The sequence below is a fragment of the Corvus kubaryi genome, unplaced genomic scaffold (assembly GCF_017639235.1).
Source record: "Corvus kubaryi isolate FWS band 111438036 unplaced genomic scaffold, C.kubaryi_AGA036_p1.0 78, whole genome shotgun sequence".
NCBI classification, from domain to species: Eukaryota; Metazoa; Chordata; class Aves; order Passeriformes; family Corvidae; genus Corvus; species Corvus kubaryi.
Genome location: NW_024582065.1, coordinates 894,682 through 907,665, shown reverse-complemented (window position 1 = coordinate 907,665; position 12,984 = coordinate 894,682). Strand labels below are relative to the sequence as shown.

The 12,984-nt window shown below is 48.2% G+C and overlaps 1 protein-coding gene across 4 annotated transcripts in view; it reads left to right on the top strand.

The window, feature by feature from the left end:
- The first annotated feature begins 8 nt into the window (after positions 1-8).
- Positions 9-12,984, top strand: part of ZNF618 (zinc finger protein 618) — a 132,387-nt gene continuing 119,411 nt past the window's right edge. For 3 of the 4 annotated variants that reach the window (XM_042052742.1, XM_042052741.1, XM_042052740.1), the window contains exon 1: positions 9-141. In XM_042052742.1, coding sequence (XP_041908676.1) covers positions 94-141 — 48 coding nt within the window. In that variant the 5' untranslated portion in view covers positions 9-93. The remainder of the gene's footprint in view (positions 142-12,984) is intronic. The other variant, XM_042052739.1, reaches the window with a different exon arrangement.

The window sequence follows — 12,984 nt, the reverse complement described above, 5'->3', positions numbered from 1 at the left end:
AAAGGAGGCAGCGGCGGCGGCGCCGGCTTTGTGCGCGGCGGGCGGATCGCAGGCCGCGGCGGCGCGGGGCTCGCCTGCTCCCGCCCCAGCCCCATGAACCAGCCGGACGGCTCCGCTCCGGCGGCGGCGGCGGCAGCGCAGGTACGCGGCGGCCGGGCGGCGTGTCCCCGGGGGGAGGCGGAGGGAGCGGGGAGGAAGGGAACGGAAGGGAAGGGAAGGAGGGAGGGCGGCAGCCGCAGCCGCCCCGTCGCGGAGCCCCGGCGGCGCTTTGGCGCAGTGCGCGGGGGGCAGCGCCGGCAGCGGCTCCCCGGAGCCCGCGGCTGCCGGAGCCTGCGGCCGCTCGGACCGGGCGGAAAACAAAGCGGAGCTCAGCAGCCATGTCGGGGACGAGCCGCCCCTCGGCCCGGGCCGGCCCCGCACCCCGGCCCCGGCCCGGGTCGCGCCGGCCCCGCCGCGCCCCGCGCCCCTTCCCGGGGCTTTTGCTTTTTCTTTTCCTTCTTTTTTTTTTTTTTTTTTCCTCTCCCTCCTTCTCTTAATTTTTCCTCCGGAACGTTTTTTTTTTTCCCCCCCATTTTTTTTTCCATTAAAACGACGCCACCTAGAGGAGACTATTTCGTAAATAAAAAAAAAAAAAAAAAAAAAAATAAATTAAAATTAAAAAAAAAAAAAAAAAGGAAGGAAATATTCTGCTATTTCTAATTTTTTCCCAGAAAGTTGGGACCGGATCCCCCAAGTTGGGGTTCCTCCGGCAGCTCCCGCAGCGCCCCGCAAATTTCGTGTGTGTCCCTTTGGAGCCAAAGCTCAGCTTATGGAAATGAAAATTAAACAGGAATTTGAATGAATTCAGGTTTTTCTCCCCTCCACCCCCATTTCTGGAGAAAAACGGAGCCTGGGAGCAGCAAAGTGCTGGGAAAGGAAAGTGATTCAAGTTTTTGGTGGGCCCCCCCGGGTGAGCTGCAGGGAGGGATTAGTTTGGGAAAGTGGGAGAATTGCTGTTCCGGAGCAATTAGGAATTGGGCTTCATTGTAATTTTGAACTTGTGCAGCAAGCTCTGCCAAAACTCAGGGTTTATTTTTTTTCCCTTTTTGCTGCAGTGCTTAAAGTTATTTTGTTTGAAATGAGGAGTTTTGCAGGAAAATTAAGAACCCAGAAATTTTGCTGTGGACACACCCAAATTTTTTTTTTTTTTTTTTTTTTTGTGATTTTGGATTTCATGCAAAACTGCTCTTAAACAATGAGGTTCTAAACACAGTCCAGGAAAACACGAGGACAAGCAAAATTAAGAGCCAAATGTCAGTTTTATTTTAGAATTTCTTGGCTTTTTGGATGGTTTCTCCTGGCATAATTAAAACATAGTTTCCAGCCTTTAATTTCCTACTTCTTTTGTAAAGAAAAAAATTTCCATACTATGGTTTTTAGGTTTTCTTCCCCTTCTTTTTTTAAACACACTGTAATAACTCCAGGTTCTGTGGCTCACATAAATCTAATATTTACACAGGTTTATTATAAGGTCCGCCATGATATTATGAATATGCATAATTAACAATATTGTGAAAAAATAATTGCAGATTTAGTGATTTTCATTTTTTTTCAAACTGAAGTGTCTTTAAAGGGCTCAGCCATGATATTTTTCACAAATTCAAAATCCTTTTTCTCCTTGACTGTTAAAGCCTTGCTGGAGTTTGAATTGAAAATATTTTTTTTTCGTAATTATTTTTGGTGGGTTTTTTTTTTCTAATTGTTTTTTTTTTCTGTTTGTTTGTTTTAAATGCTGTTCTGTCCCTATTATTTTGCTGTTACAGAGTGCCTGTGAGTTCTGGACTGTGCACACACTGGTTTATTATTGTAGGGTTGCCCTTGAATACTGGGGTCTTGGTATTGATCTTTTTAAAAATAAATAACAAAAGAGCACTGAAACATGCATTGTTTCAAGAAAAAAGCAATCTAGGAGAGCTACATGGCCTTTCCACCCAAAAGTGGGGGAGGGAGAGGAAGGGAAAGATTAGGTCAACATTGAGTTTTACCAACCTTGACACAGTATCCTCTCTAAAATGGGGACAAAATAGCAAGATGGCTGGCTCCACAGCTGCAGCAGTTTGGTTCTTGTTGGTTTTTTGGGCTTTTTTTGGTTTTCTTTTTTTTTCCTTTTTGGAAAAAAGCATTTTTAAATTTGAAACTCCAAAGTGAGTTTCTGGAGCTGCCGGGCACCCACCAGCAAATGCTGAAATCCGGGCGCTGCACAAAATAAAATTAAATTTCAAGCCGGAATGAATTTTTAATTTGGAATCTCAAACCCCTGAAAAGTTTTTTTTGGATTTTTTTTGTGGTTTTTGTTTTTGGTGGTTTTTTTTTTTTTTCTTTTTTTTTTTTTGGCTTTGATTTTCCGTTCCCTGTAACTTGATATTTGCTGAAAATCAGAAAGGAGTGGCTGGTGAATTCAGGGTTTGGGGAGCTGTTTTCACTTTTCTTCCCTTTATTTGTTTCATGTTTTGAGTTTTTCAAAGGTGGGGGGAGGGGGGGAAATGGAAAAAATTTGCAAAGCAGGATAACTCTTGGGTGGAGGAACAAATACTCCGAAATGTCAACTCCATATTTTTATTTTTGCATTTATTTGCCCCCGGCCCCCCCGAAAGGGACCCACCCTCTTCCTGAATCCCTTTTTTAGCAAATAATGGAGCGAGAGGCTGGTGCCAGCCCGGCAATGGTGCAGTTAGAGCTGGGTGGCACATCTGGGGAAAAATTACACACAATGCTCGAAATTGGATTAAACAATCCTGGAGAATATTTTATTCATGGTTTCATCCAGGAAGCTGTAGTGTGGTGGCTTTTCCATATTCTTACCCTCCAAGAATTCCCTTCCTCGAGCTGCACCCCAGAACTTTCACTGCCTTATGATTATACCCAAAGAAACTGTTTAGCTGTAATTTTAATTTTATTTTAAGGTTTCATCCATTTTTTTTTTCTCGTGTGAATCAAATCTTTTGGTGCTGCTTTTCCTTTGCCCTACCACACACCCGGAGATGTGGATTTGGGATTTGGGGGGCACACACCGATGGTGCTGCATTTTAATTAGGAATAATGGCCAAGCCTCGGTTCTGGGGGCCACAGTGCCAACATTTGGCAATGACACCTTTGAAGTTTCTGCTGAAGTGCGGCGGGGGAGGCCCTGCTTTGGAGCAGTTCTGGCTGCTGGGGGGGTTCGGAGCTGCTGCTGGAGGAGCTGTGCGTGTCCTCTGCGGCGCTGGGGGCGATGCCGTGTCCTCCCTGCGCTGGGGGATGCTGTGGTGCCGGAGGTGTGGGAGCTGCAACCTTTCCCATCCTTAACTCCCTGTGATCAGCAGCTTTCCAGCACGCTCCCGCTGCTGGGGGTTGCGATGGGTCTGAATCTCACCTTTCTGCCTGTCCTTCCAGCACAAACCTGCTCTCCTGCCTGGAAAAGATTTCATAGTTTTTCATCGCAGTCTGCCTTCAGGGGGATTTTTTTCTTTTCTTTCCCTTTTTTTTTTTTTTTTTTCTCTCTTCTGGAAAGTTGATCAATATTTTATCCTTTTCAAAATTCCTGTTGGCAGCCTGGAAGGGGAAGGGGAGGGAGGGAGCTCAGCTGAGTGATACCAACAGATTTCTTGTGACATAACTGAAATGTATTTTTTAAAAAAGAAAAATTTCCAGGACCTCATTTTCAGTGACATATTTTCATCCCAGAATGAAAACAGACATAATATTATTAAAGGAGTAGATAATATTTATACAAATGCCATATAAAACCTTGGGAGGTTATTGCACGACTCCAGGATAATTTAAATATATATCACTGCCATAATGCAACGCTGGGAATAGTTCAGTTCACGGGTGCAGTCACGTGGCCCCGGTGATGCACAGTCAAGTTTGCAATTATGCAAGTGCAGGAGTGAAATTAGAGCGGAATTAGTGTTCTAAAAATTAGATTAATTTAATTTTTTTGGGGGGGGAGGGGTAGGGTGGAGAGGGTTGAAAACTGCTCCAAGGGTCATGCTGATACAGAGTCAGGATTTGTGCCCACGGTGCCAGGGAGGCTCAGGCTGAGAGCAGGGAAAGGTTCTTCCCCCAGAGGGTGCTGGGCACTGCCCAGGCTCCCCAGGGAATGGGCACGGCCCCGAGGCTGCCAGAGCTCCAGGAGCGTTTGGACAGCGCTGCCAGGGATGCCCAGGGTGGGGCTGTTGGGGGGTCTGTGCAGGGCCAGGGGCTGCACTGGATGGTCCTGGTGAGGCCCTTCCAGCTCAGGATGTTCTGTGGGTCAATAATTCTTTGGATGCTGTGCCTGTTAAAGGATTTTGACCTTCCCACCATGGCATGGCAGGACTCGGTACGAGGTCCTGGATGCTGCTCCTGTGCTGCCCATGGCACAGGTCCCCGTGGGGCCACACTGGCTCTGGGCGGGTGCCACTGTCGGGTCCCTGGCACTGCCCATGGAGCCACCGCTGGCCTCTGGTTGGGCATCCTCAGCTTGAGCATCTTGGGCATGGCTCAGATTTGGGGAATGGCCCAGGGGAGTGTGCCAGCCAGCCCAGGGGCTGCTGTGGGATAAGGGTGTGCAGGAATAGTGTGGCACATCCCATGGGCTTGCTCATCCCCCATAACCTGGGGGTGCTACACTGGGCGCTGTGGTTGCTCCAGTTCATGCTTGGGTCTGTGCAGGGGATTATTGGTGAGCTGGGAGCTGTAAAACAGACAAGGGTGGTGCTGCAGTCGTGGGGAGCCACCCCAAAATGTGAATTTTGTCAGAGGTTTGCCAGATCAGGCACTACTTGTACAAAATGTACCAAGTGGGGTGAGGGGAAGAGGCGCCTGGGCAGGAGCTGCCAGTGGTGCTGGAGGCTGTGGGTGTATTTGGTAAGGGACATGGGGAAGTGGCCCCAGGAGATATTTATTTCTACATTTCTGTGCATCCAGCATTGTGCATATTTGGATTTTCACATTCCACATTTTTGGCCACACCGTGTTTTCTGGGGAAGAAGTTTCTAATTTTTAAAGGTCTTTTATGGATTAATTGCTAGTCATCTGCCTCCTTTTTGCTTTTGTTTGGTTCCTTGAATGTCTCTTGATTATTTTGTACTGTGTGATGCCAATTTAGTGGTTAACTAGTATGCAAACTACATCTGGACGTGTTGACTTTGCATTAACAATCATTGATTTGTCTGGAGCAAGGGAATAGAAATGAATGCTGCTGTTTACCATGGATAGTATATGAAAAATAACCATTTGCAATGTGTCTTTCATCAGGGGCACGGGGCTCTGGTGCAACTTGTCACAGTGGCTCTGCCTCGTCACGTGAGAGCTGAATTTTTAAACCATGGCACCAGGAGTGGGAAAAGGGACCGGGGAAGGCAGTGGCACATGATGTGTGGGGAAGGGGCCCTGTGTAGGAGTAGCTCCTGATGACCTTGGTTAGCTCTGGTGACAGTGGGAGTGGGGTAAAGTTGTAACAGAAAGGAAGTGGAGAAACATTAATCTGTGTAATACATAATATATAACATATAATATGCAACACATGTATAGGGAGAGCTTTTCGCTTGGGAGCGTAACCAGGAGGATGCAAAACTTAATAATCAGAAGTGATAAGCAGCAGGTTGAGTCGATGGTGGCTTCAGCACCAGCTGTTTGTCCCCAAAGCCCGTGGCTGCAGCTGCACGGGGGGCTCTGGATGGAGCAGGGTTTGGTGCCTGCTGTCGCTGCGTGGCCATGGGGAAGCTGGGGTGTGACCGTGGCTGCTGCGTGTTCAGGTGACCCGTGGGATGTGGGAGGCATTGCTGCTCACCTGTGTCTCCTCTGCAAGAGGGGAAAGGCTGAAGAGATGCCCTTTCTGCAGAGGAGATCTCTTCCCATGGCATGAGCGTGCTGGAGACACCAAAGCTGCCATGCAGCCGCTGCTTGGTGTTTGTAGTCACAGTCAGAGTGGTCCCTTGGTTGACGTTTAATATTCAGACCTTGAGTCCACTGGATCCACTCATCCCTGGACCTTTTCTGCCGTGTCCTGCTGAGGGCTTTCATTGCTGGTGGTGGGGTATGATGCTCAGTGTCAGTGTTGGTCATCCTTTGGGCTGGGCTCAGCAGTGAAGGCTCTTCCCACACTGAAATTGCTGTGCTGACGCTGCATGGTGGCTCTCTGAGTTACTTGGGTTTCACTTGTTGGAGTCTCCCAAAGCAAGCAGTGGCAGAAAAAAGAGATTAAATAAAGAAAACTCTCCCCGGTGCTCATTGAAAGTGCAACTGCAGAGAAGCTTCGTATTCCGAGCGGTGCATTTGGGGAAGGACCCAGCACGGAGGGCACGGGCAGTGTGGCAGTGACACAGGTGGATTAGAATCCATCCCCTTCATTAACCCTCCTCTGTACCCATGGAGAAGAGTTCTTGTGGTGTGTGTTTTCCAGTTTTTTGGCAGCTAAATGGCAGTTAGCTCTGGTTCACCGACCGGGCTGCGGGGGCTTGTGCCAGCACGCCGGGAGCTCTTGCTCCAGCTGGGACACTGCCTGGGGCAGCCCGGGGGGCAGGGCCGGGGGAGGGCCACAGGGCACCTTCTGCCTCCCCTTGATGGGGTCAAAGCAGCTGGACCCCCTGCTTGTGCCTCAGTGGGTGTGCCCAAGGGACTCTTGGCCGAGGTCAGGGCAGAGTTTCAGGCTCCTGCCAGGTGATGGGACTCGTGGTTGATGGAGTTGTGCTGCCTCTGGAGAAGCTGGAGGCCATTTCTTTTGGGGTGAAATTGCAGAGCTCTGGGTCAGTCTGGCATGGCCCTGTCCTCATGGGGAGGGCTGAGGGTGGCCATGCCTTGTGCTTTTTGGTGGTAGGACCAGTGTCACCGCACCAATTCCTCTGCTGGAACAGCTTTCCTTGGGAATCTCTCCTCTCCCTTTATTTCCCTCACCTGTACTACCAAGCCACTCTAGTGTGTGCTGAGAAAGGTTCAGTGCTGTACTGTACCTGCAGAGATTTAATTATATAGGCAAGGCTTTCCTTGCTTGTGACTTCCAGCACTCCTGCTTGTTTCGCATCTATATTTGGCCCGTTTAATGTGGAAAATAAGGCTGGAAGGGGAGAAGTGGAGACTGGAGAATTTGCCTGCGCTGATAAGGGGCTGACAAAGGGAAACATGGATGTCAGAACGGAGCAGAGACGAGCTGTCGAGGAGTTGCCACCTGTATTTGAGGGATCAGTCCCTGTGCCTACGTGTTTGTGCATATGGACGTGCCTGAGACACTCGTGGGCGCAGAGTGAGGGCGGGGATGCTGGGCGGGCTGTTGGGTCCATGCTGTGCTTGGGCCAGGAACACAGGAGCTCCGTGGTGTTATCTGCCCAGGTTTAGAAATCAGGGATGTTATCACACAACGTTTGGTATCTCAGCAGCTGATAGAAGTGAGACTGGCCCTGTTTGTCAGACCTTTCCACTGGCAGTGAGTTGAGCCAGGCTGGATGGGCCAAATGTGGTCACATCCCGATGGCACCACTGTGTCTCCAGGCTCTCCAGGACTTAATATTTGTTGTGATTTCATTTTACTAGATACACACAGGCAGCAGTAATTTTATGGAAGTTAATTTTTTACTCTGCGTGGGTGTAGGTATCCTTTCCTGCCTGAAAATAGCAGCAGAAGTCACTTTTCAGAAGTTGGGTGTGCTTGCATTGAAGGGCCATCATTTACTGCTTCCAGTATGTTGAGAACAATTTTAGTGCAAGTATTTAATTGCTTTAGACCTATTTTTAGAAGTATTAAACCTCAGTTTTCAAAACTGCAACCAAAGCCAGCAGCTCTGCTGGTGTGGGAGAGCTGGGAGGGGAACCTGGAGGAAAACCTGGAGCGACGTGGGTTGGCCCCGCTGGGAGCAGAGCGTGCTCAGGGGCCTTGGCAGGGCTCGGGGTGCTGCAGAGCCTTTGGGGTGCACGCCTGAAACCGAGCTGTCTGTATTTTGGTGAGAGTTTTTTGGTTTTACTACTATTCTATTTACTTGGCTGCACGAGGAGAGGGCGGATGAATGAAACCCGATTTGAGCAGGTGTGTACAATTTCTGATGTTAAGTCTGCAGGCTGGTGGATGTAGTTTGGAGGCTGAGCTGGGAGCATCCCAGAGAACAGTGTGCAGGCAGCCCCAGCAGGGCTCTGGCTCCAAACCCAAGAATAGCTCTTGCTTTTCTGGGTGTAAATCTGTCACTTGAGGTCTGATGTGCCTTAGTCTGTGGGCTGCAAATCCTGAGCTTTCACTGGCGTTTGTGAGATATTTGTGATTTTGAGGGTGGGAAGAGAGAGTTGTAAGAATGCAGGCTAATTATTGGCTGGGAATAAAATACCTTTTTGAATTTGTGTATGCATTTTGGAAGCCTCTGTAGGGAGGGATGGCTGGATTTGGATCAGGCTGGTGGCAGAAGGGATCTGAAAATCCCCTTGGGAATTAGCAGGATTTCTCTTTGCAGTCAGGAGATGCTGTTGAAGATGTCGAGGGGCAATGGGAGTGACACCAGGGGACAGGCTGGGACCCGGCAGTCAGTGGCCCTGGGGTTACTGGTGGGGCTGGCAGGGCTGGGGATGGACTTCACCAGGGAAGGAATTAATAATTGACCACCAGGAAGGTTGCCCTGGGGTGTGTTTTGACTTGGCTTCAGGGCATCCATCTGTTTATGGTTAATACCTCTGGGGTTACTGCATATTAACTCCACGGGAGGGATATTTTTACCATCTTATGTGTCTTTATTTTAGAGGCCTTTAAATTTGGCTGCTCGGTGATAACAGCGGCTGGAATTGGCAATTCTGCTCCATGGGGTTTGTTGGGACATTGCAGAGAGACAGCCTGGCAGGGGACCCGCTGTGCCACTGGGCGAGGAATAAAAACCGTAAATGTATCCAGAGAGGGCATTCAGGTGGAGATACATCCCGAGCCAGATCCACACTGTATCCCACGTGCTCCTGGTGCCTGCTCCCGGGAGTGCTGGCAGATGCCAGAGGGATGAAGGCAGAGTCCGTGGAGCATTTATTGGAGAGCAGGGAAAGGTTCTTCCCCCAGAGGGTGCTGGGCACTGCCCAGGCTCCCCAGGGAATGGGCACGGCCCCGAGGCTGCCAGAGCTCCAGGAGCGTTTGGACAGCGCTGCCAGGGATGCCCAGGCTGGGGCTGTTGGGGGGTCTGTGCAGGTCAGGGGTTGGACTGGATGGTCCCTGTGGATTCCTTCCATCTCAGGATATGCTCCATGATCCTCAGTGGGAACAGTGGTGCCCTTCCTAAATGAGAAAAAAACCTCAAAATCAAGGTCCTTTTTCTGAAATCTTGCACGTATTTAAATTTTTAGGGTTTTTTTTTGCTATGTAATCTGATTTGGTTTAGTTGCCAAAAAGTGGATTTGCTGAGAATGCTGCGTTTGCTTTCGGTTCCTGATAAGGTGGAGGAGATAAGTCCCACGTGGTGGCTGTTTGTTTGTGTGAGTGGGAAATGTTTGTGCTTCCCTCCTTTGACAGGGAGCTCCTTGGCCATCCTCCTGCAGCATAAACACTGCTTGTGATTGGAGTTCATTATGTGAGATTTAAAATGTATAAAATGAAATGTTCCTGTCTGCTTTAAGCAGACATATGTCTACGGTTTGCAAATTAACCTAATTAAATATATATGTAGAAATTTATGATATTCAGCTCCTAGCACAAGGTATGCAATTAGCATCCTTGCCAGCAAGGAATTTTCCATTTCTGTCTTGACTTTTCCTCATAGGAGATGTGGTTGGGGTTTTTTTTAATTTTTTTTTTTTTTATTTTTAATCTTCAATCTTTAATTTTTGTTCTGCTTTGGAATTCACTTAGGGACGAGTCCTGTGGGGATTTAGGCTTGTGGTTAAATTTCCCTACAAGTAGCTTTGACTGAAGTCAGTGAAACATTCCCTAATTCCTGGGCTCCAGTCTGTCCCTTCACCTCTGCAGGACAGGACGAGTTCGTTTTGTTAGGAGAATATCAGGAGCAAAATAGCATTCTAGAGGAGAAATTGCATTTGAATATTTACATTTTTCGAGGCTCTTCCTTCCTCCCACCCAAAAATAGCAAAAAATATTATCTGTCTCCTCTGGATTGATGTAATTTTCAAGTGTTTGGCCAATGTTGTTTCCAAAACACCTCAGCTCTACCTGAGCTGTCTCTATGGCAGGAGGGCCCTCACACAAGAAGCACAAATCCATTAATACAACCTCTCATTTAGCAGTGTTCTGGCACCAGGAATACTACTTTTAGTTCCTTTTCTGCCAAAGTGTTGGGTTGGGGTTTTTTTAATATTTAAAGTTTGATCACGTTAGAATAGCTCGTTATATAAATAATCATTGGTTATTTTGCATATCAATAGTTGACTCCATTTTCTTCACAAAAAGCCTTTTTTCCCCCATAAACATCCCCACTGTTCCAGCCCAGAAGGTACTCTTTATTAGCCAAACCAACCAAGTCATGATGTTCCCAGCTCAGCTATTTTAATGATCCCACAAACCCAGAAAAGCAGTAGGAAATTTTTCAGAAGCAAACTGCAGAAACTTTTTTTTTTTTTTGGGACATCATAAGTTTTCAACTTTTTGTCCAATTATTTTTGTTACGTTTTTCCAAGCTTCAGGCTGTAAACTCGAAGAATTTGGGACTGTTGTTTCTTCCTGGAGATTATTTAGGGGCGTCAAAGGTGACCCAGTGCTGGATGGAAGAGCTGAGGGCTCGGCAAGCACGTGGGCTCCATTCCTAATTTCTGTGCAAGAACTATTAATAATTCTGCATGGGCAAGGTGAGATGTTGGATCAGAACCCCTCAGACACCCCTACCAGTCTGTCCTCCTGTATTTTCCTGTGACTTTGCTGCGCTGCTGTGTTTCCCTGTCTCTGCATTTCAGTTTTGCTCTCAGCTCAGTCCCTTTGCAGGAGCTCTCTGCTCTCCCAGGTTGAGGTCCTTGGTGTCTCCTGCCCTCCCTGGGTGTTTCTGTGCCCTTTCCATTACAGGGGCTGCCTTTTCAGAGACCATCAGCAGCTCTGATTCCCAGTTCTCCATCACCACGTGTTGTGGGGTGACCAACTCCATAGATCAGAAGAAGAAAATGATGGTGCAGCCTGGTTTCGGGGTCTCCTTGTGAGCCTGCAGCCTTGCCAGCTGTCCCATACCTGGCTCCTGTGTAGCTCCAGCTATGGGACACATGATTTACTGTAATAGCTCTATCTTCCACTGGTTCAGGTGTTTCTTTCTCACCCCAGTGCTGTGCCCACCCTTCGGAGGCTCCTCGGATCCTGTCCCAGGATGTGCTGCAGCCCCTTGGGATGTGGATTTTCCGTAGGCTGGCATTACCCACCGCCAGGGCAATCATTTGGATAATTGCACTGTCTGCAATTTATTTAGGCGAATAGGGGACTGAAAAATATTTGCTTTTGCTTGCTTGTGGGGTTTATTTTTAGGGTTTAGCTTTGTGCTTAGGGAAGCAAATCCTGTGTGTCCCTTCTGCTGAGGTGCTGCTCTTTGGGGCTGTTCTGGACACCCTGTCCATGCCATAGGAGTTTGCCTGGCTGGATCACCCTTCTTGCCCTTCTCTGCTTCCTAGTTTAGTTCTGCAGTCTCTCTCCAGGGGGATCACCGGGGGCTGTGGGTGCGGCTTTTATGCACGGGCACATTTCTGTCCCCGCACCCGTAATGAGTCTCTGGTTGCAGCAGAGGCACTCAGCTGCTGGGGAGGTGTTCCTGTGCCTCCTGGCTTGCCTCGGTGAATGCTAATGGCCCGTTTAGGCACCTCGGTGTGGTGCACGGGGCTGCTTTCCCTGCGCTGTGCTCCCGTCCCCGGACCCCGCCCGGCGCTCGGAGCAGATGGCTGCGGGACCCCACTGTGATAACGAACTATTCCTGCCCTTTATTTTCCGTCTCTTAATCAGTGGTTAATCAATGAGGTGACTTCTCACTTCATCCTGTGCATATGAAAGTGCTGTGAGTGCTCTTGCCACAAGAGCCTTGGCAGAGCAAACTCTTCGGGAAGCTTTGGGAAGTCCAGGTGCACCACGCCCTGTTCTACCTGCAGCTGGCTCTTGCCAGCAGTGCTCAGAGCCCGGTGACTGATGGCTGCCGAGACCTGAGGGACTCCTGGTGTTCCTTTTTAATCCGTGGGAACACTGACTTTTAATTGTTCTGGGCTGTTTTTTTTGTTTTTTTTTTTTTTTTTTCAATTACTGTTTATAGTAATTTTGTAATTTTTCTGCCACCAAAATGAAGTTCTGCAGTTCCTTGGAGCTCTTTTGAAACAGTGGGGTCCCATTCAGCGCTGGCTGGCTCACAGGTGGATAGCAGTGATTTTGGGGGTGCTGGGTGGTTTGAATAGCTTGATGCCTTTCAGACTTTTGGGTGGATGCTCTTTGGCCCTGGAGATTTTCAGGTTTTGCTGTCAATTTTGCTAGGCAGGTCTGCAGCTTTTCCTGGTGACCCCACAGTTTGAGGCGGATGCTCAGCTCATTCCTCATGAAGGAAGAGTCCAGGAAAGGAATTGCTGAGCCCTATCACAAATGAGCACTGGTGCAAAGAAGTTGAATTTTTGTCCTGTGGTTTTATCTTTCTTCAGCGCTTGATTTATGACAGAATCTGGAAGATTCCTGGTGCTTGTATTGTACTGTATGCCTGGTTTGATTATTATTTTTTTTTTCCTTCAGTGACCTGTTTCTCAAAATCTTTTTCTGGATTGGCTTTTTTATGGCTTAAAGAGTAGCTTCCTTGAGTTTATATTCTCCTAATTTGGATTTGTTTCTGAGGATGTCTTTTTATTCCTAATGGCCTCCTTCACTCTGCTGTTAATCTGTGATTATTTGTTTAACAAACCCCCTTTGGTAGGTGATAATCATCTCCAAGTTTTCTACCTCACCTGCAAGGCCTTTTAGCTGCTCCATTAACACTCTTCACAAATTTATAGAATCATAGAATGGTTCCTCCTGTGAGGAGAAGCTGAGAGAATTGGGATTGTTTAGCCTGGAAAGGAGAAGGCTTTGGGGTG